The 27,389-nt window shown below is 42.2% G+C and overlaps 1 protein-coding gene across 24 annotated transcripts in view; it reads right to left on the reverse strand.

Moving 5' to 3' along the window:
* Positions 1 to 7,058: 7,058 nt before the first annotated feature.
* The window catches only part of EPB41L3 (erythrocyte membrane protein band 4.1 like 3), a 225,077-nt gene continuing 204,746 nt past the window's right edge, over positions 7,059 to 27,389 (reverse strand). For 6 of the 24 annotated variants that reach the window (XM_043889000.1, XM_043888987.1, XM_043888991.1 and 3 more), the window contains 14 exons: positions 27,251 to 27,304; positions 25,002 to 25,037; positions 24,740 to 24,805; positions 24,073 to 24,264; positions 16,647 to 16,721; positions 16,174 to 16,272; positions 14,472 to 15,173; positions 13,863 to 13,985; positions 12,895 to 13,278; positions 11,989 to 12,120; positions 10,263 to 10,361; positions 9,755 to 9,835; positions 9,364 to 9,480; positions 7,059 to 8,189 (listed from right to left, as the gene is read on the reverse strand). In XM_043889000.1, coding sequence (XP_043744935.1) covers positions 9,370 to 9,480; positions 9,755 to 9,835; positions 10,263 to 10,361; positions 11,989 to 12,120; positions 12,895 to 13,278; positions 13,863 to 13,985; positions 14,472 to 15,173; positions 16,174 to 16,272; positions 16,647 to 16,721; positions 24,073 to 24,264; positions 24,740 to 24,805; positions 25,002 to 25,037; positions 27,251 to 27,304 — 2,154 coding nt within the window. In that variant the 3' untranslated portion in view covers positions 7,059 to 8,189; positions 9,364 to 9,369. The remainder of the gene's footprint in view (positions 8,190 to 9,363; positions 9,481 to 9,754; positions 9,836 to 10,262; positions 10,362 to 11,988; positions 12,121 to 12,894; positions 13,279 to 13,862; positions 13,986 to 14,471; positions 15,174 to 16,173; positions 16,273 to 16,646; positions 16,722 to 24,072; positions 24,265 to 24,739; positions 24,806 to 25,001; positions 25,038 to 27,250; positions 27,305 to 27,389) is intronic. The other 18 variants (XM_043888998.1, XM_043888990.1, XM_043889006.1 and 15 more) reach the window with 13 other exon arrangements.

Genomic DNA, 27,389 nt, shown 5'->3' on the forward strand with positions numbered 1-27,389 from the left:
TGTCTGAGGTCTGGGGAACTCCACGTACCTTAAGGATCAATTCCAAAGTCGCTTCTCCTGTCCTACTCAAGAGATGCTCTTTCTCCTCTGGGCTAATTGTCACTCGGGCTTCCCAGGTGGCTCAGTTGTAAAGAATCCACCTGCCGATGCAGGAGATGCAGGTTTCGATCCTTGGATCGGGAATATTCCCTGGAGAAGGAAATGGTAACCCCCTACACTATTCTTACCTGGGAAATCCCATGGACAGAGGAGCCTGGCAGGCTACAGTCCACGGGGTCGCAAAAGAGTTGGACACAACTTAGGGATTAAACAATCGTCACTCATCACTACGGCACCTCCCTTCACATCTATTGCAGACTGATTCTTTCACCTGCCTGCTCACCTCTTTACGAGCATCCTTCTGAGTGGCCGTGACTGCCTTCTTCTCTAGTGTAGTTTATTTCAAGGCTTTCCGAGCCTGTGTTGGGTGATTATAACCAACTAATGGCAAAGCACTTTGTGGGGCATCATTGCAATATTTTAAAAATTATATTTGGTGCCTCCTTGTAAACTCTGTCATTTTGGTGATTCTTATCAGTATTTCCAAGGCAATTCTTGTTACCCTACAATTTCTTGGACTGGAGTTAATATTTCCATCCTGACTACAGGCGGTACGTGTATTGCCTTCATCACTTGAACATCCTGCTTCTTAGTGCTCAGGGGACCATCCCCTCTGTCACAGGCTCCCAGTATGTGGGGGAGATCATAATCTTGCCTTAGGTTTATTCAGCACTAGAAACATTCCTTAAGTGATGCTGAGAATACTGTCTCAATAAATCTTCACAATAATTTTTATGTGGATAAGTTACTGTCCTTTTCTAAGAGATGGATCACTGTAGGTCAGGAAACTTGCCACCCAGCTCTTCTCAGTCCTAAATCAGTGCTCCTTCTACCAGGAACAACCGGAAGTTGTCCCAGTGCCTACCATCTTTGGACCTCAGGCATCAGCAGCATCTGAGAACTTGCTACAAACACTCATTCTCAGGTCTTACCCCAGACCTACAGAGTCACTGGGAAATTCCACGTGTCCCAAGTCATGCTGGGTCTGAGGTCTCTTCCTGAGACCAGCGCCCCACCCCCCACTGGCCATCCATGGCATTCATCTGCAGTCTCTTAAAAAATAGTAATGCTGAGCTCCACATCCAGACCAGGACTCAGATGCTCCAGAACCTCAGACTGTAGCATCTTTAAAAACAAACTCCCAAGTGGTTTTAATGTATGTTTAGGCTTAAGACCCACTGCTCTGGAAAACACAGAGCTTGAGCTGCCTATGGATTTCTTCTCAGTCCTCAGGGAGCATCCCTAGGAAAGGTATTGGAAATGCAGCACCTCAAGCATATTCTATATTGTAACTTAGCAACTCTCTATTCATACAAAAAGGGCCCCTGCAAATATAAAATCCCAACACAGAAAATTAATATAGCAAATCTGCCAATATGTGCACACCCTTACACACCGTATCCAGCAAGCCATGTCAGAATCTTGGGATCATTGTGTGTGTAGTTTTGGTTTCATGCTGAACACTGCGAGGCATTGTGCTGGCTGCCTCACGGCCATGGTTTCATGGACAATATCAGCTCACCACGAGGGGCATCACACACACTGTGCATCTTTTTTGCCCCTCTGAACAAAGTGAATGTTGACCTGGATACGGAGAAGGATCCTAGCTAGGGTCTTTCTCATTGCTTGAATCCTAATAAGAAAAGATTTTTGCCGCCCAAGCAGAGGCCTATTTTTTTCACAAGCAAAAGCAATCTGCTCTTCCTGAGATAAATCAGTTTGTGTTCTCATGTACAGAATAAGGGATGCCCAGCGTGGTGGGAAGTGGGGGACAAATCAGGTCATTACATCAAACTGCTGCTTTCTGTTTTACAAAGAACATTCTCAGGTGTTTCTATTGGGTACTGACTGTCATAGAACCAAAGGGTTTTCACTATAACAACCTTTGTAATTGGCTATTGCTCCCTTTATACGTTGAGTCAACCGAGGCCCAAACGCTCAAGTCACTGCCTTAAGGTGACAAAAATGGACGGAATGCAGGGTTGCTGAGTCCAGTGTTTATGCGTTTTGTTTTATTTTGTATTTTTTAGGCCATGCTTGTTTAAAGAAAGACAGCACTGGTGACAGACAGCTTTATGCAGAGGAAAGTAAAAATTAAGGACACCCAGAGAAGCATTATCTTTCAATTACACTGTGGTAACACTTAAAAATTACTTACACGGTATACTAAATTACTGCCCATCAAAAGCAAATGCACTTCCTGAATCACAAATATGTATTCATACAACACAAACCTTATTCATTCGGCAAGATTTCACATGGAGTGTTACTATAAATAACTTTATTATCTGTAATAGAAACTCATCTATCACCATGCTAATTAGAACACAGCTAAAGAAATCAGTGTTGAACAAAGCATCGGTAACATTTGGTGAGGGTAATGATGGCTTTGAAGTTCCAGGAAAAAGTCAGTTTTCCAAATTTCTCATTTGCATCTCTCTCACTGTTTCCAAATCAATGGTTTAAAAAAAAAAAAAAATATATATATATATATATATATATATATAAAATAAAGGTGACAGACACTTGAAGAAACAGGAAAAATACAACAGCACAAAGAAGAAAGAAAATCATTCTATGTTCTCTCCTCTGAAAATCACTGGTACCATTGTGGCCGATGTTTCTGTCTTTTCCATGCACAGACAGTATGTCTGCCTGCTCAGCATCATCATGTATAAACTGTTTTACCTACTTTTACATTTACTAGGATTACTTCCTCTATCAGGTCAGTATTCTACAATTCTCGGGGGTTGTACAGTCTTCCATCTTAGGAAAATATCATTATTTATAAATTTTCCACTCTGCTGAATATTTACTGTTTAAACATTTTGGTTTTTATGAATAACATTGTGCTAAATAGACTGGTACATTAACTTCTATTAATGTCTGTGTTGGAGTTAGGAAAAATTTCCCAAAGTGGATTTGCTGGTTCAAAGGTTTGTGAAAAATTTAAAAATACACGTCTTCACTGATTCTACTGCAAATCTGCAACTGACACTCCCACGAGAAGTGGCTTTTGCTTTGCACCCTTCCAAAGCTTAGACTTACAGTGGTGTTTTGGCTGATTATCGTAAAATCATAGTGTATTAGAACGTGCATTTCTTTGTCACTGCATGTCTTCAGCGATCACTTAGATTTCAGTATTATTCAAGAAGAGTGTTTAAGCCTGAAATTCAGCCCCAGAATACTCTGGTTCCTCCTTGTTGTGTGGGGTGCCGTGAAAACCCACATATTATCTTGGTTGATGAGCTCTCCCTTGAGCTTGCAATGCAAGAATGTGTCCAATCCCTTAAAAGATTACACTTATCTCAAAGAAACACAAGAGGCTATTGTGGGTGTGCATGTGTTTAACACTCCCGGGGGAAGCAACAACTCCATCGCTCTCCCTCAGAGTTAATCAGCTCTGATAAGAAACGATTTGGCAAAATGAAATGTCACTTCTGAGAATACAATTTTACATGCACCAATGACCTGCCACAAAAGTGTATTTACCAAAAAATGGAATAACCCTATTTTACTTAGTGAGTAAACGTTTATTAAAACACGAGGCCATGTTGATGTATGGAAGAAATCAAATCAATATTGTAAATCAATTATCCTTCAATTAAAAAAATAAGTTAAACAAACAAATACGAGGCACCTCCACAGCAAGTCATGGCAGACACTTCTGACACTGGTTAATTGACCATAGTGAGAAAGATAAGGGAGAATTTCATGGAGGTACCTATAATCCTTGTTTGTAAGTTAGGAGCATTTTAGAGCCCTGTTCTAGATTCCATGTTGGTTTTCAAAAAATAGCTATGATTAATGTTGATTTAGAAAATATAATGTAATAGATGTGCTGGAAAGAATGAAGGAAATGAATTAATTGCTTAAAAAAATTAATGGAAGAACCCTACAAGTTGCATGAAATCACACAGTGCCCAGCAGAAGGGGCATGATGGTCTGGGAAATCAGAAAGGAATAGGGAATAGAGGGCACTTCCCAGGTGGTGCGAATGGTAAAGAACCCGCTGGCCAACGTAGGAGACATAAGAGATGTGGGTTAGGTCCCTGGGTTGGGAAGATTCCCTGGAGGAGGGCATGGTAACTCCAGTATTCTTGCCTGGAGAATCCCACGGATGGAGGAGCCTGGTGGGCTATGGTCCAGAGGGTCTCAGAGAGCCAGACACGACTGAGTGACTTTGCACACATGCGCAGGGAATAGAGGATGGGAAAATTCTTCCAGGAGAGTGAAGCTGCAGGAAATCCCCACATTATTAGCGTTGCCCTCCTCTCTCTCACTGGGGCGGTGAAGTTTCAGCACCAATGCAGCTCCGTCCATTAATCCCAACACCGCAGAAGGAGCCCGAGGTGTCCATGAAGGCTGTGCCTCACACCCGGGCTGACCTCCAAGCCAGCTCCACTGGGCAGAAAGCGTGGAAGGAGGGCTATTGCCTGGTCTTAGCCATTTGCTCTGTGACTCCAGAGAAAACATCATGAAGATTTTGGAAGACTCAGCACCTCCACAACAAATGTTTCTGCAGATCCCTATGTGATTAGCATGGAACTGCAGGTCATCAGTAGGCTGGACCACAAGGGGCTTCGTGGGTGACTCAGCTGGTAAAGAATGCAGGAGACACAAGAGACTCAGGTTTGATCCCTGGGTTGGGATGATCCCCTGGAGAAGGAAATGGTGACTCACTCCAGTATCCTTATCTGGGAAATCCCATGAACAGAGGAGCTTGGCAGGCTACAGTCCATGGGGTTGCAAAAGTCAGACAGGACTGTGCAGACACACAGGCTTGCACACAGGTCACCAGGCGGCTGGACCACAATGCCTTTAGGTTTGTAACTTGTTCTGTCGCTCATTTGAGACATTCATAAATTCCTGTTTTCTTATGACCCTGGACCTGAATTTTTGAGCAAATTGAGAAGCAAGCATTTATTTTCTGGGAGGCAAGTAGGTAACTGGAGTGGAATTCTTTAGTTTCTGCAAGTGTAATAGCTAGGGTCTTTTAAACACCTTGTTCAGTCACTAAGTTGCATCCAACTCTTTGCAACCCCATGGACTGCAGCAAGCCAGGCCTCCCTGTCCATCACCAACTCCTGGAGTTTACTCAAACTCATGTCCATTGAGTCGATGATGCCATCCAACCATCTCATCCTCTGTCGTCCCCTTCTCCTCCTGCCCTCCATTCTTCCTAGCATCAGGGTCTTTTCCAGTGAGTCAACTTTTCACATCAAGTGGCCAAAGTATTGGAGTTTCAGCTTCACGATCAGTACTTCTAATGAATATTGAGGGTTGATTTTCTTTAGGAATTGACTGGTTTGATCTCCCTGCTGCCCAAGGGACTCTCAACAGTCTTCTCCAACATTCAATTCTTTGGCACTCAGCTTTCTTTGTGGTCCAACCCTCACATCCATACAAGACTACTGGAAAAACCATAACTCTGTGACTATATGGGCCTTTGTCGGCAAAGTGATGTCTCTGCTTTTTAATAAGCTCCCTAGGTTTGTCATGTTATAAAGCAATGGAAAGCAGATAGCCATGTATGTGACAGTGATTTGGAACTGTAGAAGGAAGCTGGAAAAAGTCTGAGAAGCATGATAGAAGAAAAAGAAAGCTGAAAATGTGTAGCTTCCTTGACAATGTATAATTTTGTAAAAATGAGTAAGCCCTTACTGCTGAGGGCAGAGGAACATGAAAATTCTAGGTTTGGCAAACACAGCACACACAGATAGCATGGTGACTATAATAATTAATACCATATTATTAACATATATTTAAAAGTTAAGAGAGTAAACTTTAAAAGTTCTCATCACAAGAAAAAAAATTTTGCTGTGTATGGTGACAGCAGTAACTGGATTTACGGTGGGTTTATATTCACAACACAAACAAAATATGAAATCATGATATTGTACCCTGAAAATTATTATACCTCAATAAAAATTTCAGAAAAATAAATAAAACCGGGAACAAAGGTACAACTTAGATACCAAGTCAGCAGATCAGGTGCTGTCATCTTTGGGAGACCACTTGCCATTTTCCTATCAGTAAAGTGTTAACTTTTGTCAAGACAATTTTGGACTGGCTTCAAGCACAATTAAAATGATGCTTCAGTTCCTAAAATGAACACTTAGTATTGACAGTAAGGACCGACTGAAAACTTCAGAGAGAAATGATAAGAATCTGACTCCCTCAATAGGACTAAGATATGTGGTCAAATAGGGTTTCCCAGGTAAAGAATCCACCCGCCTATGCAGGAGACACAGATTCGATCCCTGGGTTGGGAAGGTCCCCTGGAGGAGGGCATGGCAACCCACTCCAGTATTCTTGCCTGGAGAATTCCATGGACAGAGGAGCCTGGCGGGCTACAGTCTAGGGGTTTGCAAAGAGTCAGACACGACTGAGCAATGTAACACAATAAATGTGGTCAAATATATTAATAATTTTCTGGGAAAAAAATTTAATGAAGAGTTTTTTTTAAGTTGGGAAGTGAGGGAGGACGTGCCAGTGGATGCACTCAGGTGTTACGTTGGGAGCTGGCAAAAGCAAGTCTGATTCTTAGTCCCCGGCACTTGAGGAGCTTGATGTGAATGAGCCGCGGGAACACACGTGGGCCCTGCAGACCAGCCTGTTCATCTGCTCCGCTCTGGTGCTAATGCGAGACAGAGGTGTCTCTCTGGTAGAATTAAAAGCCCTCAGAAGCACTGGGTTTTCAGCAGAGCCTCCCTTCTAACAGAAAAACATACACTGTGAAACCAAGGTTCTGTGATACTCGTACTTTTCCAGGCTTCCATAGACAACCCAAAGTTTATCTACACGTATTTTGTTCACCATCTCTCTGCACTTTTTATCCTAGAAAAAAGACAGGCTCTCTCTATCCTCAGATGAATGAGGCCTTTGATGTCATGCAAATGTTAGCTCTGGGCCAAACGCGTCTGATCCTGAAAGTATTACACGTAGAGAAGCAGAGATTTAAATGCATTGACCATTTTTATTTTGCTATGCGGAAACATACATTCACTAGGGGCTGTGCGATGCAGTTGACAGTGAAATGGAGAATATATCTTCTTGAAGGCTATTTATAACTCAATGCTAAATAGTTTAATTACAGTGGAAATTCTGTACAGTTTAAGGCTTGGCTCTGAACTAGATTGTAAATATGGACCAGATTTGGAAATAAAACACTTTTTTCAAGTAAAAAAAGAAAAATTAATTAAAAAAAAAATACAAGGAAGGAGAAATGAAGAAAGAAAACAAAAGCAACTGAAGCCCAACGAGTTTTCCTGGAGTGAAGTTTCATCATTATGGTAAACTAACAAAAATACAGGTTTTCTTTCCAAAATAATGACATTTTACATATTTAGGACTCGTCAGGGTACCCTGGGAAGCTTTCCAGATTGAACATGGACCAAAGCGGAAGACACAGAAGAAATCACATTAATATGCTAAAATCAGTACTACCTTATAACGAATTAAATTAGATTACACAAAGCAGGATTGTGAGCATTAAATATTTCCGGAGAGTCATTACCGTTGATGGGTGAGAGTAATAAACCAGAGGAAACAAATAACAAGATTCAAGTTGTTTACTGAATAAACTCGGTTATTGGCACATCTAATTGGGGAAAACCTGACAGAGTGGACCTAGACAGTTTCTAGCAGTTTAGGGTGATCTTCGCTGATTTGTAAACAAAAGATTTGTCACCTAAGAAATTGCAATTTTGTTTAGACTTTAATCATCATCAGCTATGAAAGGCATGGACTGTTTTATGTGTTACATGAGATCACGGTTTCTATTGTTGGTTATGAACGTGCAGGTGGAGCTGAAAACTGAGACACGGTGTGAAAAGTAAAAATGCTGCTCTTTTTGTAATTGTATCGTTGCTTCATGCAATATCGGTTTAGTGGTGCTGATTCAGATTGCTTTATTATGGGAAGATCTCTCTGCCAGTGTCTTTATTAAATGCTCAAAGTCACTTCTTCTGGATTGAAACTGTCCACGGGCAGATACAAGTCAGTGGGTTAGAAGAGGGAACGCCATATAGACTCTGGATTTTCCTAATGGTTTGCATGACTGGCTTCGTGTACAGCCTAGGTTATTCCTGCAGAAGAGAGATTTGATCAGTTACGCATTTGAAAATGTATGAGTGTTTCCCTCAGATTGAAGTCAGGTGGCAAGTGTCTCACAAGGTTATTAAATGCTCTTCTGGACAAAATACTGTAAAACACCAGTGTATGTCATGGATAGGCTTCTTCTGAGAATAACCTCATCATCACCCAAGTGGCTGACCTCATGGAAGAACTTTTTCTTTTTTTGCTTTCCTTCTTAATTTGAATATGATGAGTGATTTTTATATTCTTCCTTTGAGAAAGGCCACTTATCAATCTAGGTTCCTTAAACCAATTTGGAGAACTAACTTCCTACACAGGTAGAGCATTTAAGAGACTTTTATTACATAACCAAGTGTGCAAGGAGCTGCATTCAGCATTCAAAGCCCTCCAAGGATGTTCAGTGCTCATCAAGTTCTCACGGGCGGGTTAGTATGCATGACAAGTCTGAGCACACACAGGAGATGCTATCTGCTTGCGATGCTGGCCAAACAGCAGCTGGAAAGGCATGCATTTCCTGAAGGAAAGCAGGACCACAAGACTGCATTTTTGCCTCCTCCTGAGACACACTGCTACACTCAGGGGGAAAAAAAAAACATCCCAAAGAACACAGGAAAATAGATGACATCCACAGTGAGAGTGAGTGCTCTGGTTTAAAATTGTAACGAAGCAAAACAAAAGCATAAACAGGCCAGAACCAAACACAGTTGAAGAGGAAGCTAACAATGGGATAATGCTGCCATCAGAATGGGCGTCATTTTATTTCCCTAGTTTTTGGAACACACAAATTGCACCTCTCAGAACAAAACCATATTAGAGCTGATTAGGCTCCGTGGCCAGTGAAATCCAACAAACATGACCTTTCAGACCTGGCTAATGAGAGGAGCACGGATTTAAAAGGGAAGACGTGCAGGACCATGCAAGCAGACTCTACTTTCTCTTTATCCTCTAACTGGCAGGGGGGCATCAGAAGTCCATAGTGTGGAGCCTGTAAATCTGAAACAAACCAGCCTCCACAAACCAATTCTCCATCCTCTTGATACCCAGCCCTGCAGATGCCAGTAAGAGCAAAAGGAGAAAAGGAGGAGGTGAGGGGAGGGGGAGAGGGAAGCCCCGGGCCACATGCCAGCCGAGGCCAAGCCTGGAGAAGCAGCAGCCGCCTCTTACCTGGGCTCAGTCTTCTCCATCCTCCGGGCTGATCTCTGTCTCTTTATGGACCACTACTTTGGTCACTGACATGTCAGGATGCTGCTCTTTGGCCTCTTTAATTGCCTGAGCCAGCGCCTATCCCCAGGAAATCACAGGAGGGCAGAGACAAAAAGGAGGTGGAACATGCATGATCAGAGCAAGGAGGAGACTCATGAGCTAGATCTATCTACACAACTCACAAACGGGGTACGACGGCGGCCAAGGGGCTCACACACTGTGTGCTGGAAAGTTAATCTGGAAAACTGTTCGGACTATAGGCTGGACTTGGAGGACAGCTCTGGGCAAAGTAGGGCCAGCTGCTATTTCTTGTGGTTCCCTTTCAGGGTATACACCCTCTCGCACAAGATACCTGGTCATGGTCAATGTCCGCATCTCCAGTGATGACGATTCGCTTCTCAATCCTCGTCTCTGAAATGCCTCCTTTCACAGTCTGAAAGCAACAGACAAGCGTTACGACTTTACCAGCCCTGTTGACCAGGGGAAATGGTAGAAAATGTTGACTCAGCTTTAAGTAGCTTCATTCATTCTTTAAAAATGGAAACAGACTCCTATGGCAGTTATTTACAACTGTTAATTTCAGAAGTGAAGACAGAATAGATTCCTTTGGGTTTGGCTGGCTGGTGTTTCTGGAGCGTCTGGAGCACTTAGCAATGGAGCTGAGTGCTACACCAAGGGCATTGGAACGCATGCTCCTAAGCAGAACTCGGCAGGTGAGGATGGAGGCATCAGAAACACAGCAGCATGAGAGCTCCTAGGCAGTGCCTGGCATCCTGGTATTCATGTAAGTGCCTGCAGGTGCAGGGCAACCTGGGGGTTCTGCACGGACACCCCCCTGGATCTGTTCCCAGTCCACTTACTTTGGTGATGTGGGTGGTGGTTGTGGTGCTGGTGGTTTCAGATGTGATGGTCTGCGCACTCATGAGCACACCCGGCTCCAAGTCAGCACCAAGATCGACCTAAGCAAGCCAAGCGGGAGACACGACACTTGAATGTTGGCATTACCTCTCCAGGACTCTGTTGCTTGAGGGTGTGGTGATGACTTAGTTATCTGCACAATCACTGTGCTTCCCTGTTAGTCCCGAGAGCTGCTGCTGACTCTAGACTGGACCAAACATGACTGCTGTAAACTATCATTAAAAACCAGGACTTCAAAAGATAAAAATATAAGCCAATCCTTCTTGGGAGGTCCCTGGTGGCCTAGCAGTTAGGACTAGATGCTTTCACTGCAGTGGCCCAGATTCAATCACTGAAAGAAGAACTGAGATCTCACAAGCTGTGCTGGGTGGCCAAATTAAAAGTAAAAAAAAAAATTCTACCCACCCAATCCTAAAGGAAATCAACCCTGGATATTCACTGGACGGACTGATGCTGAAGCCGAAGCTCCAATACTTTGGCCACCTGATGCAAAGAGCTGACGCACTGGAAAAGACCCTGATGCTGGGAAAGATTGAGGGCAGGAGGAGAAGGGATGACAGAGGATGAGATGGTGGGATGACATCACTGATTTAACAGACGTTGAGTCTGAGCAAACTCCAGGAGAGAGTGGAGAGTGAAGGACCGGGAAGCCTGGTGTGCTGCAGTCCATGGGGTTGCAGAGTTGGACACAACTTGGCAACTGAAAAACCACCACCATCACCTTATTTATGAGATTTATGTGGGATGTTTGTAGAGTATGTGGCACATCATAGGCTTATTAAATGGTCACTATTGTTAAAAACAACAAAAACAAACAAACAAAACACAGGACTTCAGAAGTGTAAGCAGGGGCTCGGAGAGCTAGGACTTTTCCTTATCTAAACAGTGAGGGAGATAAGATTTCTGAGCCTCTTTCTACATTTTGGCTTCCCTCATAGCTCAGTTGGTAAAGAATCCGCCTGCAATGTAGGAGACCCCGGTTTGATTCCTGGGTAGGGAAGATCTGCTGGAGAAAGGATAGGCTACCCACTCCAACATTCTTGGGCTTCCCTTGTGGCTCAGCTGGTAAAGAATCCACCTGCAATGTGGGGAGACCTGGGTTTGATCCCTGGGTTGGAAAGATCCCCTGGAGAAGGGAAAGGCTACTCAACTCCAGTATTCTGGCCTGGAGAATTCCATGGGCTGTAGTCCATGGGGTCGCAAAGAGTCGGACATGACTGAGCGACTTTCACTTCACATCTACATTTTGAGACATGTGAAGACCTGCTTAAGTCACCTGCTCTTCCGTGATCAGTAATAAAGTTAAAATTATTGCACTGTTTTTGATAGAGACAATTGGGTCCTCTGAGTCTTCTCATAGATTCAGTATCATGGAATTACACTTAGGGCTTCCCTGGTAGCTCAGACAGTAAAGATTCTGCCTGCAATGCAGGAGACCCAGGTTCAATCCCTGGGTCGGGAAGGTCTCCAGAGAAGGGTATGACTACCCACTCCAGTTTTCTTGCCTGGAAAATCCCGTGGACAGAGGAACCTAGCAGGTTACAACCCATGGGGTTGCAAAGAGTCGGACATGACTGAGTAACACTTTCACTAATTACACGTAGGTGCACGAAGTCACGCACGGGGTGAAACAGGTGCCAGGGCTCTGGGCTTCATAGATTGTCTTACCTGTGATGATTCATACGTTATGGTTTTTGTTTCTGTGTGAACTACCGGTACTTCCTTGGTAGAAATTTCTAGCTTTACTTCTCCTGGTGAAACGCTGCCAAAGCTGATGGTTTCTGTCGTCACAGTTGAAGACTATACCAATGGGAAGGAGGCAGAGTGGTTCTTAAATTTTGCACAGAAACATGCATTTTCCCCCTCCCCTCTTGGTGGATCTATAAGCACAGGTTAGTATGAAATAAATGCTTATGTATTACATGGGGGTAAGTTGGGGAATGAGGCACACGACAGGTATATGTGAGTCTCCCAGAATTCATATGGAATGTTCCAGGTAAAGGAAAACATTTTGAAGGAAACTGAAAAAACATCCACATTTTTATATTCCCTCTCTTCTATCTCAAGAACTAATTTTAACAGACTAAAAACCATAAATTAGCCTTTTATTAAATAACTGCATAGAGAAAAGGAGCAAGTAGTAAGACACTGAACCACCCCTGCCTACATATACTTCTGGAATCTCAATAAAAGAAAAGAAAGAATAAATGCCAGCACTTGGTGCCTGGGCAAGCCTGGATAAGTACACTGATCAGAAATAGATCTATCAAGTTTTCTACTGTCTTGGCTGGCCATGCATCTCCCAGGTTTATCGCCAATTACAGTAATTACAAGAGTAAGAACCATTTCCTAGAACTGCAGATTATTAATCATCATTATCTGTGTTTGCATGTGATCCCAAAGATGGAAACCAGCATGGAGACCCACAGTTGCCAGGCAAGAAGGCAGTTAAGAGGAGAAACAAACTGCTCTTGGCAAAGTTAGAAAATTATGAACACGTAGCCCCGCCTTTACACTTCACTAAATTTTAGGGACTTAACTTTAGTGCTACAAGGAATAGTAACTATTAGTTACCTCAAAATGAGGTTTTTGTTCCAAAGTTTCTGAAACGTGGACGGCTGCACTCTGCTCCTCCTCTGGCTCACAGGAAGCAGTGGCCATTTCGTCCTGCTCCACAACAACTTTATCGGCCACCTCCCCTTTCTCCTGCTTTGCCCCGTCAGTAAGAGCTGAGCCCTCCTTCCCTTTTGCACCAGAAGCATCAGCAGGTGCTGCCTGGGTTGCAGTGTCCGCGTCATCTCCAGCTGCGTAACAAGCATCCCCGCTCGCATGCACATTCATCACATGTCTCTCCTCCACCAACACCGTTTCCTGCACAACCTTCTCCACACTAGGTGGCTGGGGTTGCTGGGCTGTTTCCGTCTCTATATCACTGGACTCTGTCTTAGCTTCTGTTTTCTGCATGGGAAAAAAAAAATTGTGGCGTCAGCATGACTTTCCACCAAGCAAAGGTCAAAAGGCAAAAAAACAAAAGAAGCTACTCACTGGGGTACCTGTGCTTATACCCAGCAGCACTTACAGAAAATATAATTTAACTTTCATTCCCCCTACCAGAATCTTTGATACCCCGACACACACACTCAAACTTGTGCTGTTCCTCTAGGATGTTGCAAAATAAACAGAGCGTGATATAAAATGCAGTTTAAAAATCAAAACAAAATGAAAGCACTGGAGCACATGCTTATCGGTCTCGGCGGCTTCTTCAGACCTAACAGACGACATAAGATGCTTTAAAAATTAAATGCTGTTAAAATGTGTCAGCAAGATTACTTTCTGAACATCTGAAGTATGTTCTTGTAATGGAACTGAAGATATGTGATGTATATATGGGGCAGGCACAGAGGGGTGGAAGTGAAGACCCTCTCAGGTATTTAAGGCAAAGCCACCTGGATAGAAAACACACACACACACACATCAAAAAGGCATTAAAAAAAAGGCAAAAAGGCAGAGCAGAGACATGGGGCATGGAAACAAACGGCCACCTGCACCCAGCTTTGAGAAGTGGAAGTGACCGCGCCTATGAACTCTGTCGGTTTTCTCGCGGACTCTAATAAGCTGAGGATTTCTGAGCCGTCCATGAGCTTTTCGCCAGAAGTCTGTTTGGTCTGAGTGAACAGAGAAATGGAGAGTCAGGCACAGTGGTCGGGACACACGTGGGCATGTACACATTCACAGCCGGTGAGACACAATGGTGGGCGTGGGACCCAGGGTGAGGGATGGCGGGAGCTACAGAAAGGGAGGGGAACTCAAAACAGCCAGTCATCGGGGTGAGCAGGGGCCCTGGTTCGGGAAAGCGGAGAGAGTTCCTGGGTTGGGGCGGTGCTGGGTGAAGCGGATCCTTTCCTGGCCCCGCAAGGCCGGCAGCACCACCCCACCTCGGGGACAAGAGCTGAAATAAAACGGCAGGTGTCTCAAGGCGCACGTCGGACCGCGTGGTGACTTTAACCATGAAAACAACCAAAAAGCTCGGGTTGGCGGCTCTCAACATAAGCCAAACAGCCAGAGAAACGGAAAGGCTGGGGTGGAAGGGCTGCCTCTGCAAACAGTCATGCTGGAATCGGAAACGGCGGCCCAAAGGCGGCCCCGGTTACCACGACTCGGGACGCGGCCGACTTGGTGACGACATAACGGGCAGTGGCGACGGTGACAGCCGGTTCCTGCGAGTACCTCCACTCAGACAGGCTCTTCCTGCGGGGACCAAAGGGCCCCACCTTCAAGGCCTCGGCCTCGGGCTCCGCTCGGCCCAGTCGCGGGCCCTCCAGGCCAGCATCCCTCCCGGGCACCTGGGCTTTCCCCACAGCATCGTCCTCCGGGCTCTGCCGTCGGGACTCGGCTTCCTTGATGGGGGCCAGCGACTCTGACAGCCTCCTCTTCGGGGTGTGGACCTCGGCCCCCCTCCTGGCCCTGTCCTCGGCTACAGCTCCCAGGACCTCGAACTCGGCCAGGACGAGGGGGGTCTTTATGGACTCGGCCAGTCCCCGCTCCACAGTGGAGGGCGACACCACCTTCTCGCCTTCTCTGCCTCTTCCGGTCATCGTGACAATTTTTCCGGACACGGTGTCGTAGGACTTTCCGAGTGTGTATATCTTCTGCTTGTTCTCTTCCTTCAAGTGCATTTCTTGGGCCAAGTCTTCAAAGCTCTGCACTTCCATGGTGCTTGATCCTAAGAGGTCGGCGGGGATGTCACCAGTTCTACTGCTCAAGGTCACCACCTTGTACGTCACAGTCTTTTTCGAATCACCATCAGCTACCTCAGTGGGCACTTTGTCTACAATAACCCAATCCTCTGTGCCCTATATTTGAAATATAAAAGCTAAATTAGAAATTCTGATGGTATTTCATTTCTAAAATAAGAATCCTTTAAAAAAGGCAATCTAGATGAGAGCTACACTTGGGTCTGGGAGGTGAGTGTCCAGGGCAGGGGTTGTGATCTATTAATTACGCTGCAATCTCTTCTCATCTGAAATGTATTAACTCTAGCCTTCAACTCAGAGTACGGTCTATTGTAGACCTGCAATTTCAGACTTCTTGAAATACTTTAGTGGTAAATTTTACAAGGAATATATCTGATCTTGTACTCAAGGTCTGATCATTTTGTATTTCAAGATTATTATATAACCTTTTTTGAAGTTGTTGTACAAGTTATTAAGCCTTACTCAGGTGGACACAGAAAAGACTGTTTTCCATGTGAAATAGAACACTGCACTTCACATCTGTTGTTCTCACAAAGTACATGCTAGCATTTCCACAAACTTCTGCAAAAATCATTTTCCGTGTTTGTGAATTATATTTCCTTATATGGGTGCTGGAATCCACTCTAGCACTTATTATCCATAAATACTGAGTGCACCTGTGTTCCAGGCATGGTAATGAACTATTTCCCACTGTTAGCACATTGTCAGAGCCTCTTAAAAAATAGGCTATACTTGTCTGCACACTGTTCCGAACTTATTTACAACCAAAGTTCATTGTCTCAGGAGTTTGCCAGTTTCCTTAGTGTTAGTTCCAAAAAGGCAGAAGAAATAGGAGTTATGAAACTTCTGTATTTGGGAAGCCTATGCAGAGGTTAGCAGGTAACTTAGTCTAACAGGTTACAGAGGGAAGAGAAACCAAACCAGGAGCAGGGAGGCGAGTGCCTTGGTTTACATTTTGATCTCGGATGTTTTTTACTTTCTTATTTATCCTTGCCTGAAAACCTGAAGCTAGAATTGGAGGGGGCGGGGCTTAAGAAAGAAGATTACAGATCCATCTACAGACTGGTGCTGGATTAAATGAAATGAATTGAAAAGTAACCTCTAGGGTCGACGGGACAGTTTTCTGGAAAATGATTTGACGAGAGGTAACCACAGAGATTGTTGAGTCTCCTTCCTGAATTTTCTGTATCACACTGGGCTAGTGGGAAAACCAATAAAAGTTCAGAACTTTCAAAGTCAATCAAGGTCATCTGAATTAGCATGGCTCTATGGGTGAAAGAGACAGTAAAAAGGCTCAATAATATCATTACAAACTATAATCATAATGCTTCAATGACCAAACACAGACATAATCACTGAGAAGCAAAGGCCACAAAGAAATGATGGCTAACAGATAACTAAAATAGTAAGAAAATTCCGTATTTTCCCTCCCCGGAATCTAGGCAAAAATGATATACCTACCTTGGTGGCAAGCAAGGTAAATTTTAAAAGGAAAGAAAAAACTAAAGATATTTGAATGACACTGAAATCTGAAGAGCAATTCCCTCTGATTCCTTAATGTTTGTTTTTTACCTGAGACTCAAAGAATGGAGAGCTTCCTTGCTGCAAAAATAGAACCTTTTCAGAAATCTCCCTTTCTTCTTCAGTCTGTTTGAATAAAGGGGGTTGGGTGGGAGAGGAGGAAGCAAACAGTTTCCAAAAAAGCAAGTTAGGAAGAGAGCTCGTTTCTTGTGCTACACATATAATAGTCATTCTTTTTCTTTTCCAGAAGAATTATTGTTTGTTAATTTGGAAAATTAATCTCAAAGTTGAATAGTTACTTCCAAAGTGTAACAGATTATTCTGTGACTCTCCGGTGTTTTTAGAACTCAAACATTTCTCATTTCTACAAACACAGAACATGCAAGAGTGGAATAAAGGACTTCCTGGAGTCTCAATAAGTGTTTATATGGCTGTCATCTGCAATACTGTGGAAATGAGTATTCAAATGAAAACGCTAAGATTAAAAAAAAAAGTTAGGAATAAATCCTCCCTTCCATTTCGGACAAATTCTTGATCATACTCTGCATCAAGAGCTGCCTGATGCAGAGGAAGGAAATACACACGGATCACTGTATTACCTACTAATCTGAAAAACCCAGCCTAGCTTGAGGTCTTTATTCTACAAATAAACACAAAATATACTCAAGATTATAGCTTTTTTGAACTTCTATAACATGGTGAGTAATTCTGAAAAGTTAGCTTCAGAATATCTTGGTGAAGAATTAAGTATTTCAAATCGTACTTGTCTTTAACATATAAACTTAAGAAAAACATTACATATGCTACGTTAAAATAGGTGTTTTCCTTTTGTCTATTTTTATTTCTTTCTTTAGTATTAAAAAGGCATAATTCAAGGGACAATACATTAATTACTGAGCCTGTCTCTCTGCACAGGCTCGGTAGCTAATAAAACTCCACAGAATAGTGACAGAAAGGACATTTGGGTAAAGCAATTTAAAAATAATAACAGAGTTCAAAGTATCTAGATGAATGGAACTTTGAAAATAAAACTTGCTGTTTGTTAAGGAGTATAATTTTATCAGAGGTATTTAAAATTCCTATGTATGTGTTTACAAAGCTTTCAGTACTCTAATCATTTTCCTGCAAGAGGTTATAGAGGAGCATCTGGAATGTTCTCCAGAAGGGCCTGCTGACAGATTCTGATAGCACTGCTCTCAGACGCTCCTTTTAAATAAGGAACAAAGAAGACATTTTGAAGGGGAAAAAAAATTCCTGTCCTGCCCCATTTTGGAGAAAGATATTGGAAGAGAAAAAATGTACCCTGTGGAATCATTAAATGTGGATTTATGCTTTAAACTTTCAATCAGAGCCTCTTTTTCCAAAAGAAATAAGAAACAGGAAGGAAAGGTTGAAATTATAGGTACTTTGCAGAATACCAAGACTAGGCTTCTAATTATAATCACTGAGTTAAATGTTTTTCCTAGGATGAAAGCTTAAAAAAAAAGACCCAGCAGCAGGAAAACAGTGGTTTTCAGCATATCCTGTTATCTGACATCAACTAAATTTTAAAAACTTCTGTGTCTATAATTAAAAACGTCCACATGGTCTGCATTCAGAACTGTGCATACCCTATAACAGAAAAGGGTAACATGAGGGGACAAATGCTACCATTAATCCTATGTATGATCAACTCCAACCCAGTGAGTTTGACTAAAGAGAAGTGAAGATGTATTGATAAAGAAAAGCTGATGATCAAGACATTTACTAGGGGTTAAAACAGAGTCTGCCTGCAATGCGGGAGACCAGGGTTTGATCCTTGGGTAGGAAAGATCCCCTGGAGAGGGAAATGGTAACCCACTCCAGTACTCTTGCCTGGAAAATCCCATGGATGGAGGAGCCAGGTGGGCTATAGTCCATGGGGTCTCAAAGAGTCGAACACAACTGAGCGACTTCACTTTTAAGACAGAGTCAGATGCACATTCTATTTCATTTAGTTACTTAAACATTCATGTCTGTGTCATAATTGGGACACAAGGCCCTACAGTGGCCTGCAAAATTCACAGAGCTGTTACTCGCTCATAAGGGTCTCTATGGAGCTGTGACTTTCATTTCTGCTTGGGTTGGGGGTTCTCAAAATTGGTTGTGCATTACAATTATGTGGAGAGCTTTTAAATAAGGGTAATGTGTGAGGTGCACCTCTAATTAAATCAGACTCTGATGCAGAACCCAGGTATCAGTAGTTTAAAAGTCTTGTAGGTGATTGGAATATGCATCCAGAGTTGCACCCCAAGGTCTAAATGGAAAGTCACAGAAGTCAGATTCAGAGAATAAAGATGATTCTCTCTAGCATTTATAGATGATCCATGGTGAATGCATTTATTTTGGGGGGGGGGCAATTTAAGGGCCATCTGAGACCTGAATAGCAAAGGTAAACCTGGACAAGAAAGCAGAAAAATGCATAAAGAGAGTTGATTCTAGGTATTCATGACAATTATGGTCTACAAAGTTGTCGTGAACACTGAATCCGTGAATACTGGTCTAGTGAATACCCAATCAATGAGCACGTAATTAGTGAATGCTGAGCCATGGCTCCTAGAGGAAAGACAGGGTCAGGTTCCTGGGTGCCTCTGGTCATGAAATTTTCATCAACTGATCAATGCATAACCTTGTTTTATGTGTGTTTCTGTTTAAAGACCACTTCTTTAATATATATTATTGATCCATTAACATCGAACTCACAGTCAGCAGCACTGTAACTTAATCCTGGACAAAGCTTACCTGACACACATGTTTTCCTATAGGGCACATCACAGCCTCCCTGTACTCGGGAACTAGAGAGCGCTTTAGTGCTATGCCTGGAGGTCATTTTAGACAGTGAAAATCACCAACAAGAACACAAAAAAGCAACAACAGGGCACTCAACAGGCTGTGAAAAGGACACCTGCTTACAGTATGAGACCTGAAACTTGCTACCTGTTCAACCTTATCTGGGAATGCCTTGAGTAACTATTTTTTTACCACTTTGCACCTGTCTGCAAATTATCATGAAAATGTTTATTTTAGGATCACAATAAATTTCAGTGAGTACGTGAATGTGCACAATCTGGAATCCATGAATAGGGAGGGATGATTGTGCTAAGCTTATATACCAGTAAAACTGCCTGTCACCTTAAAAAAGGGGACAAATCTGCAAATTATCATGAAAATGTTTAGTATTTTAGGATCACAATAAATTTCAGTGAGTACGTGAATGTGCACAATCTGGAATCCATGAATAGGGAGGGATGATTGTGCTAAGCTTATATACCAGTAAAACTGCCTGTCAACTTACAAAAGGGGACAGCACTGGCAATGTGTAAGTGCTAACCTGTATTGCATTGTGGTTAGAGAATACGGAAATTCTCAGTATTCAAATAACCACGAAAGAATATTCCCCTGGTGGCTCAGACGGTAAAGAATCCACCTACAATGTGGGAGACCAGAGTTCAATCCCTGGATCGGGCAGATCCCCTGGAGAAGGAAATGGCAACCCACTCCAGTATTCTTGCCTGGAAAATTTCACGGACAGAGGAACCTGCTGGGCTACAGTCCATGGGGTTGCAAAGAGTCAGACCCAACTGAGCCACTAACACTTTCACTATTCCCCTGATATGGACTAGGCCTATGACTGCATCACAAAAAGGCTGCCATGGGACATATCTGTGGACAGAAGATGTACCCGACACCCTTCACATCTCATCCATCTACCCTCCATTCCATGGGCTCTATGTGCAGGTTTGTCTGTTTTACAAAGTTCAGGAGGATTTGCTATCATTTGCTTCTTTGGGGCATCGTGGCCTCGGGTGCTATGAACTCAAACATTTGAAATGTGAAACAACTGGTAATGAAATTCACACTTTACATTAAACATACATTATATTCTAAGAATATGATCCCATTACTAGCTTATTATATTTCCAACTCCTAATTTTCTTAATTGTTCATAAATTGGTAGCAAAATAGATTTACTTAGGGTTTGACCACCATAGATAAAGGAAAAAAGATGGTTCATTAAAAATCAGGGGTCATTATATTATTTTCCCAAAACAACACTTATATCACTGAGATTGACAAAAAAAAATCCAACTAAGCTTAGGGTCACTAAATCAAAGTACCAATACCCTTCTGACACAAATAATATTACTTTCAGATGTCACTTAAAAAAATAAAGTTAAATACCTTCTTTTAGAAATAATTAGACCTCTTTCTAAAACTGGCAAATTACTGTTTAATTAATTTAAAGTGAGATACATTAAATGAATGGGTAAGATCAAATGAGTAATTTATCTAGAAAAATATCTTGCCTCTAAGATGAATATCTTCTGTTTATGTGCTTTTAAACAAATATACTTTGCATATGCCTAGCTGGCTGGGAGGACACAATTATCTTTTGTGCTTTTCACACAACCAATAATGAAAGCCATGTTAAGTTTGAATACAGAAATGAAGAAAAATTTGAAGGATAAGAACTTGCAGGGTTATTCTTAGGGCTGTCTACACGGCCCTCAAATGAGTGGAAACTGGGTGTCATCCTCCTGGGGAGGAATGTCAGATGGAAGCCCCCAAGGCGAGGGAAGTGGGCACAGTCCTGACTGCCCAGCCCAGGAAGGACCACTCTTCTGGGGCTTGAGGCCACTTAGAGCTGCTTTTTCAGAGCCCCTTTGATAACAGAGTTGATAACCCTTGTTTTTAAGAAGCTCTTCTTTACATCCAGCAAGTCTTCCTATAGTGTTTTCCCTTCTGGGTGGTAGAGAAGCCCTGAGGTACACCATCTGCATAATTGCTCAACAGATACTTGAATGCAGTTACTAAGTCAGCTGCTGATGCCTGGGCTACGGAACCCAAGTCCTTGCTCTTCTGCAGAGGACGTCTTTCCTCCTTTAATCCTTTTGTAAAAAAAAAAAATCCTTTCTTAGGTCTATTGCAGTTTCTCTGCATCAACAAGGACATGGCAGCTGTTTCCATGTTAAGTTTAGTATTTCAAACCATCACTTCTTCAAGTCATTAACATTCTTTGGATTCATCAATGGGCTTCCCTGGTAGCTCAGGCGGTAAAGAATCTGCCAGCAATGCAGGAGATCTGGGTTTGATCCCTGGGTCAGGAAGATCCCCTGGAGAAGGGAATGTCAACCCATTCCAGTATTCTTGCCTGGAGAATCCCATGGACAGAGGAACCTGGTGGGCTATATATAGCCCATGGGGTTGCAAAGAGTTGGACACGACTGGGATCATCAATGTTATTCTCTAAGAATTAGAGGATTTAATAAGTGAGAAAAATTTCTTTTACAAGTCTAATGGCCTAGACTTCTACAGTCCCTGGTTTATTATCACCACTCTAACTTTTCCAAGCAAACTACCTGAACCTCCACTCAGAGAGCCTGCTACCTCCCAAGTCCTTAAGTGATAGCAGAGGAAGAGAAGCTTGGCTTTTTCAGTGGCAATTTATTTTGTGCTTTTGTAACTTAATCCTGTATCTGTCATCTTCAGAGCCAATGTGTCCTTCCTTATTTCCAGCCCTTATAGAAATAGGGTAAGCTAGTAGAATAGCTAGTGGGAAGCTACTATATAACGCAGAGAGCGCCTGGTGCTCTGTGAGAGCCTAGAGTGTGGGATGGGGTAGGGTGTGGGCGGGAGGTTCAGAAGGGAGGGGCCATGTGTATCCTCATGGCTGATTCACACTGTTGTACGGCAGAAACCAATGCAACATTACAAAGCAATTATCCTCCAATTCAAAAAAACATAAAATTAATAACAAGAAAGAAATAGGGTAAATCAAACTTGACCAATGATGGTAAAACTAATCTGACCATAACTCATGAATGGCAGTCTTAATGCAGGAACTACAATATTTTGGAAAATCTGAAAATTTTTTGTTGTGAAACTCTAGACTATCTGAATGAAACTTGCAATGCAGGAGACCTGGGCTCAATTTCTGGGTCGGGAAGATCCCCCAGAGAAGGAGATGGCAATCCACTCCAGTATTCTTGCCTGGAAAATCCCAGGGACAGAAGAACCTAGCGGGCTATAGTCCATGGGGTTGCAAGAGTCGGACATGACTTAGCGACTAAACCACCACCACCATCAATGGTACAAGAATATTTCGGTCATCGGACTTTTCATTTATTCTGCATAAAAAGGCCTTTTTCAAAATGATTGAAATGGAGATACATCTTGTCATTTTTTAAAAAGTGGGACTGGAACTGTCAAGCAAGTCATGATTGTGGTCACTTTAGATAAACGGCTTTCAAAGGAAGTTTAGAAAATGACTAATATCTAAGCATTGCATATAGCTGTTGCTGCCGCCGCTGCTGCCAAGGCACTTCAGTCGTGTCCGACTCTGTGCGACCCCATAGATGGCAGCCCACCAGGCTCTGCCGTCCCTGGGATTCTCCAGGCAAGAACACATATAGACTCCTGCTTAAAAAGGAGTTTTCTCCCATAAAGGCCTAAGTTTTAATTTTATTCTGTTCTATCCCATCTTCCTGGACAAATGTCTTTCAAGAAAGGAATCTTGGTAAGAAAAAAAGTTAATCAACGTGATGCTAGAAAGAAGCTGACTTTTAAAATGACTTCTTTTGACAGACAGATAAAGAAAGATGATACGTAATAGTCTACGGTCAGATTAGTACCACCACCAATGTGGGTCCTACACCAGGGGAGCCTTGAAGTCACACCAGCTGAATCCTCTCGCTGAATATTTAAAGAGAGTATTCGTTCTATGTGGAAAGCTCTTACTCAAAAAGACCTCTGGTGTTTACTTTTCCTCTTAAAAATAAAATAAAAACTGATTATAAATCATAATATAAATGTTTATATATATAAATCAGTTAAAATAACCAGTTTTTAAAAACTATATATATGTTATAAACAAAAATCTGGCCTTTACTTTCCCTCTTAAAAATCAAAACTGATTATAAATCATAATATAAATGTTTATATATAAGTCAGTTAAAAGAACCAGTTTCTAAAAAACTATATGTATATATATATTATAAATAAAAATCAAATACCAGTAAAAGCCTGGTATAGTATTCTCAGAGGAAAATATGTCCTGAAATGTTATCAACTCCAGAACAATGTTCAGTCAAACATTAGACCATCTCAATAGGCCTCATCTTGCAAGTGATGAGAAGTATGTATGAGCCTTCAAGGCATTTCTTCAGGCAGCGGAAGTACATTCAGAAAAAGTGACAGTTAGTTCATTCATACAATAGGTCAGTCTCTCAGCCGTGAAATCTAGAATAAGCAGCCCTGCACAAGAGTGTCCTTGGTCATTCCAAGGCACCATGGGATGTGATCACTCACTCCTTGGCCACCCAATCATTTTATAGGTTATACACAGACAAGGGGTGAGATTCTATACTCAGAAGTCTTCCAGATCCCTTCCCTAAAGACCCTGTAGAGGAGCGACGCTAGTGAACAGAAGACGAGTGCAACCTGATGCCTGAATACCGACCTCTTCGGGTACTAGTGGCTCGATCATGGGCGCGTCCTCCTGCCGGGCAGCTAGTCGCACGGGGGAGGTGGAAAGCCTCTTTTCCCACTCGTTCGTGATGGCAGTGTCTGTGGAGGTTTCTAAAAAGGTTCTTTTCAGCTCACTAATATTGGTCTGATGTTTCATCAGGTCGTCTTGGGTTTTATCTAGCTCCTATATTCAGAATATAGAGAATCCAACAGTCAATGTTTTACATTTGATTTCCTTCCTGCACGTGCTCGCTCTCTTTTTAAAAGTAAAGTCGTTATCTCATTAGTAGTCAAAATAAAAAAAAAATTCTGATCAGGGTTCATGACACTACCACAAACACTCGGTGAAAATGTGATATTTCCAAGGAAAAGCGAGGGAAAACAAAATCTACATCACGCAAGCATAAAAATCAAAAGTTTCAAAGGTCAACTGTAAAGAGTGTAATTCACATGGGACCAGAGAATTAAAATAAATACACACACAGGAAAGGGGATCTACATCTGGGGAGACAGGAAAGAATCAAAGGAAGCAGAGAAGTCAACTGCACGTAGTCACAGGTGAGAACACGCCCTTCATGCATCATGGTACGAGCCCACAGGTGTGCCCCTGGAGGAGAACCCACACACACGAGCATGCACTGGTATATACCAATACCAACCTCTAACATAAGATTACTATGTTTGACATACACATTTTCACCCTTTATTCGCTTAATCAGACTATTCTGAAAAAAGGGGAAAAGAAAGGAAAGGTAAGGGACATGATAAGTCACGAAAACAAGTGCCACCCTGCGCACGGCAGCAACACACAGTCACCGCCACGGAGCATGCTGGAAGATCTGAACACTGGAGACCAACAGTGACTTATCACACGCTGCTTTTTTTTTTTTTTTGGCTTTTGTTCCATTTTGAGTTTTCTACCTGTGCCTTGAGCTCTGCATCTTCCTCCTGGTCCGACTGCCAGCATCAAGAAAGAGCGGGAGATAAAAGTCTTACCATGCCATTGACTCTGAGATCGAAGGACGGGGTCTAGATAAGCCAGCTACACGGGGACACTTGTTTGCGCTTATATTAGAGGACATTTCTTTCTTATATGTGAACCACAGTGTTCTCACACACAAATTACAAAGCTTAATAAGATGATGAAAGCAAAAGACTTCGTGCTTGGTGGCTCTTGGATGCTTCACTTGGAGACGTCCAAGTATGACAAGCATACACCCTGCGTGGGAGGTGACAGCTAGGACTTGTCAGGATGTCCTTACATTAGCAACGGTTCAGGAAGTGTGAGGGGCCACATCAAAATTAAGATTCATCAAACGGCTATGAATACGCAATGAGGAGTGCTCTCTCTGAGTCAATTTTCAAAATAATCCTATGAGGTTAGCTACTATGATCCCCAATTTGTAGACTAGAGAAGTCAGGCACAGAGAACTTAACACAAAGGTTCTCACGTTAAAAAATTTCTTTAAACCTTGAATTTGTTGAGCCCATGTACTTTGAAACAAATTTAGGAAGAGGAGAGGGCTGATACTGGGTAACTAAGAAAGTTAAAATAAATAAATAAATAAACAAACTACCCTCAAGTCCAAAATCAACCATAAGAGGAGGTCCAGAGTGAAATTACGGGTGAGAAGCGGGTGATACGGGAGCAGGCTGCCTCCAAGGTGAGTCTGTCCGGGTTTCAATGGGAACCAGACTGTCTAACCTGAGCGCCCCACTCTGCACTACTGTTACAACCAGCTCCAGAAAAAAGAAGAGGAAGTATTTACAAAAAGTGTTAGAGGGCTGATGGCATGCTGACTCTACAATGGTGGTGGATTCATAGCTCTTCGTTTTATTTTTTAAATGCGTAATCTATCTATGTTACATGTCTTCACTTGCATGCTTCAAATCAATACAAACAAATTTTAAACTGCTAGAGAAATTTAAAGTAGTATTACTAAAATATTTTTCATTTATAGCATATGTTAGGGTTACAATGAAATTTGTTGAATATATCAGTAGCTACCTGTAACTAATTCTAACAAAATTAAGATGCAATTGGGACATTTGGCATAGAAAATGATTACACTGTAATCAGTTTATGTGTGACTGCCTAAAAGAAACTGGCTAATAATGTTCCAGTATTATCTTTAAATTAAAAAATAATGACTTCCTAGCTTTGAATTGAACTCTGGCATTTCCAAAGGGAAAAAACAATTAAACTCCACTTTGAAATGTTTTCCTGAACATATTTTCAATGAAATGATGTGTAAATACTACTTATAATCTTTTTAGTTCTTCCTAAATACCTAACTAGAAAATATTATGATTGGATAATGCAAAAAACAACCTAATATAAACACTATAGCAGAGTAAAAAATAAATTCTGTTAGCACTTTAGGAAATGAACATCTTGATTGCCATTACTATAGATAAATATTGTTTTTACAAATATTTTAATTAGTTGCTGGTAGAGAAGATTTAAAAAACAACAAGCCATATAAATATTTAATGAACCCTAAAAATTAATAAAGTTAAATAGTAGCACAGTTTCTCTCCTATCACTGGTCAATGTGATAATTTTTCTTTTTTTCCCATAAAGTACTAACAGTAATTTGCTAATTTTCTCTTCCTTGGAGAATTCATTTCTTTTGAGTAACGTAGACTATATCCAGCCAAAAAAATGAGTTAAGAGAGGTATTATAATTTTAATAAGCATTCTGACCACTTGGAATTCTAAAATGTATTTGTATTCAGTCAACAAGCTACTTAAATTAATTGTGACCCTCCCCCCATGACTTCCCCTCCCATTATGGCTATCATACATAAACTTTCGGGTTAAGGGAATACATTTTTTAAAATGTATTATCAGTTTAGCCAAGAGTTCTCAAAATGTGACCCCACAACTGACAGAGTCACTGTCACCTGGGAATTTGTTAGAAATGTAAATTCTCAAGCCTACCCCAGACCTTCACCTGGAGAAAACTCCAGGTGACTCTGATGCAGGCCAGAGTTTGGGAACCAGCGGTCTAGGCAGCAGAATATTTTTAACTCTTATTATTAAAGGTAGCATTTCTCTCCACTCTAAATGCCAATATGCTAAATGCAAGCTGCTAAATAAACACTGAGCTGGCCCTCAGAGCACATTCATAAGGCAACTGGCCGAGCCCCTCGGTTATAGCACCAACCTCAGTGGCGGTGGTTTCCCCGTCAGCTGCCGTGTCTGTGCGCTCACTGTCCGTCTGTGGATGGCAGAGGTGACCAGGTTCCAGGAGGAAGGCAGGAAGAGAAAACAAATCATCTGGTCAAAGCGGGCATGCCCGGGTC

The sequence above is a fragment of the Cervus elaphus genome, chromosome 27, assembly GCF_910594005.1.
Source record: "Cervus elaphus chromosome 27, mCerEla1.1, whole genome shotgun sequence".
Lineage (NCBI taxonomy): Eukaryota > Metazoa > Chordata > Mammalia > Artiodactyla > Cervidae > Cervus > Cervus elaphus.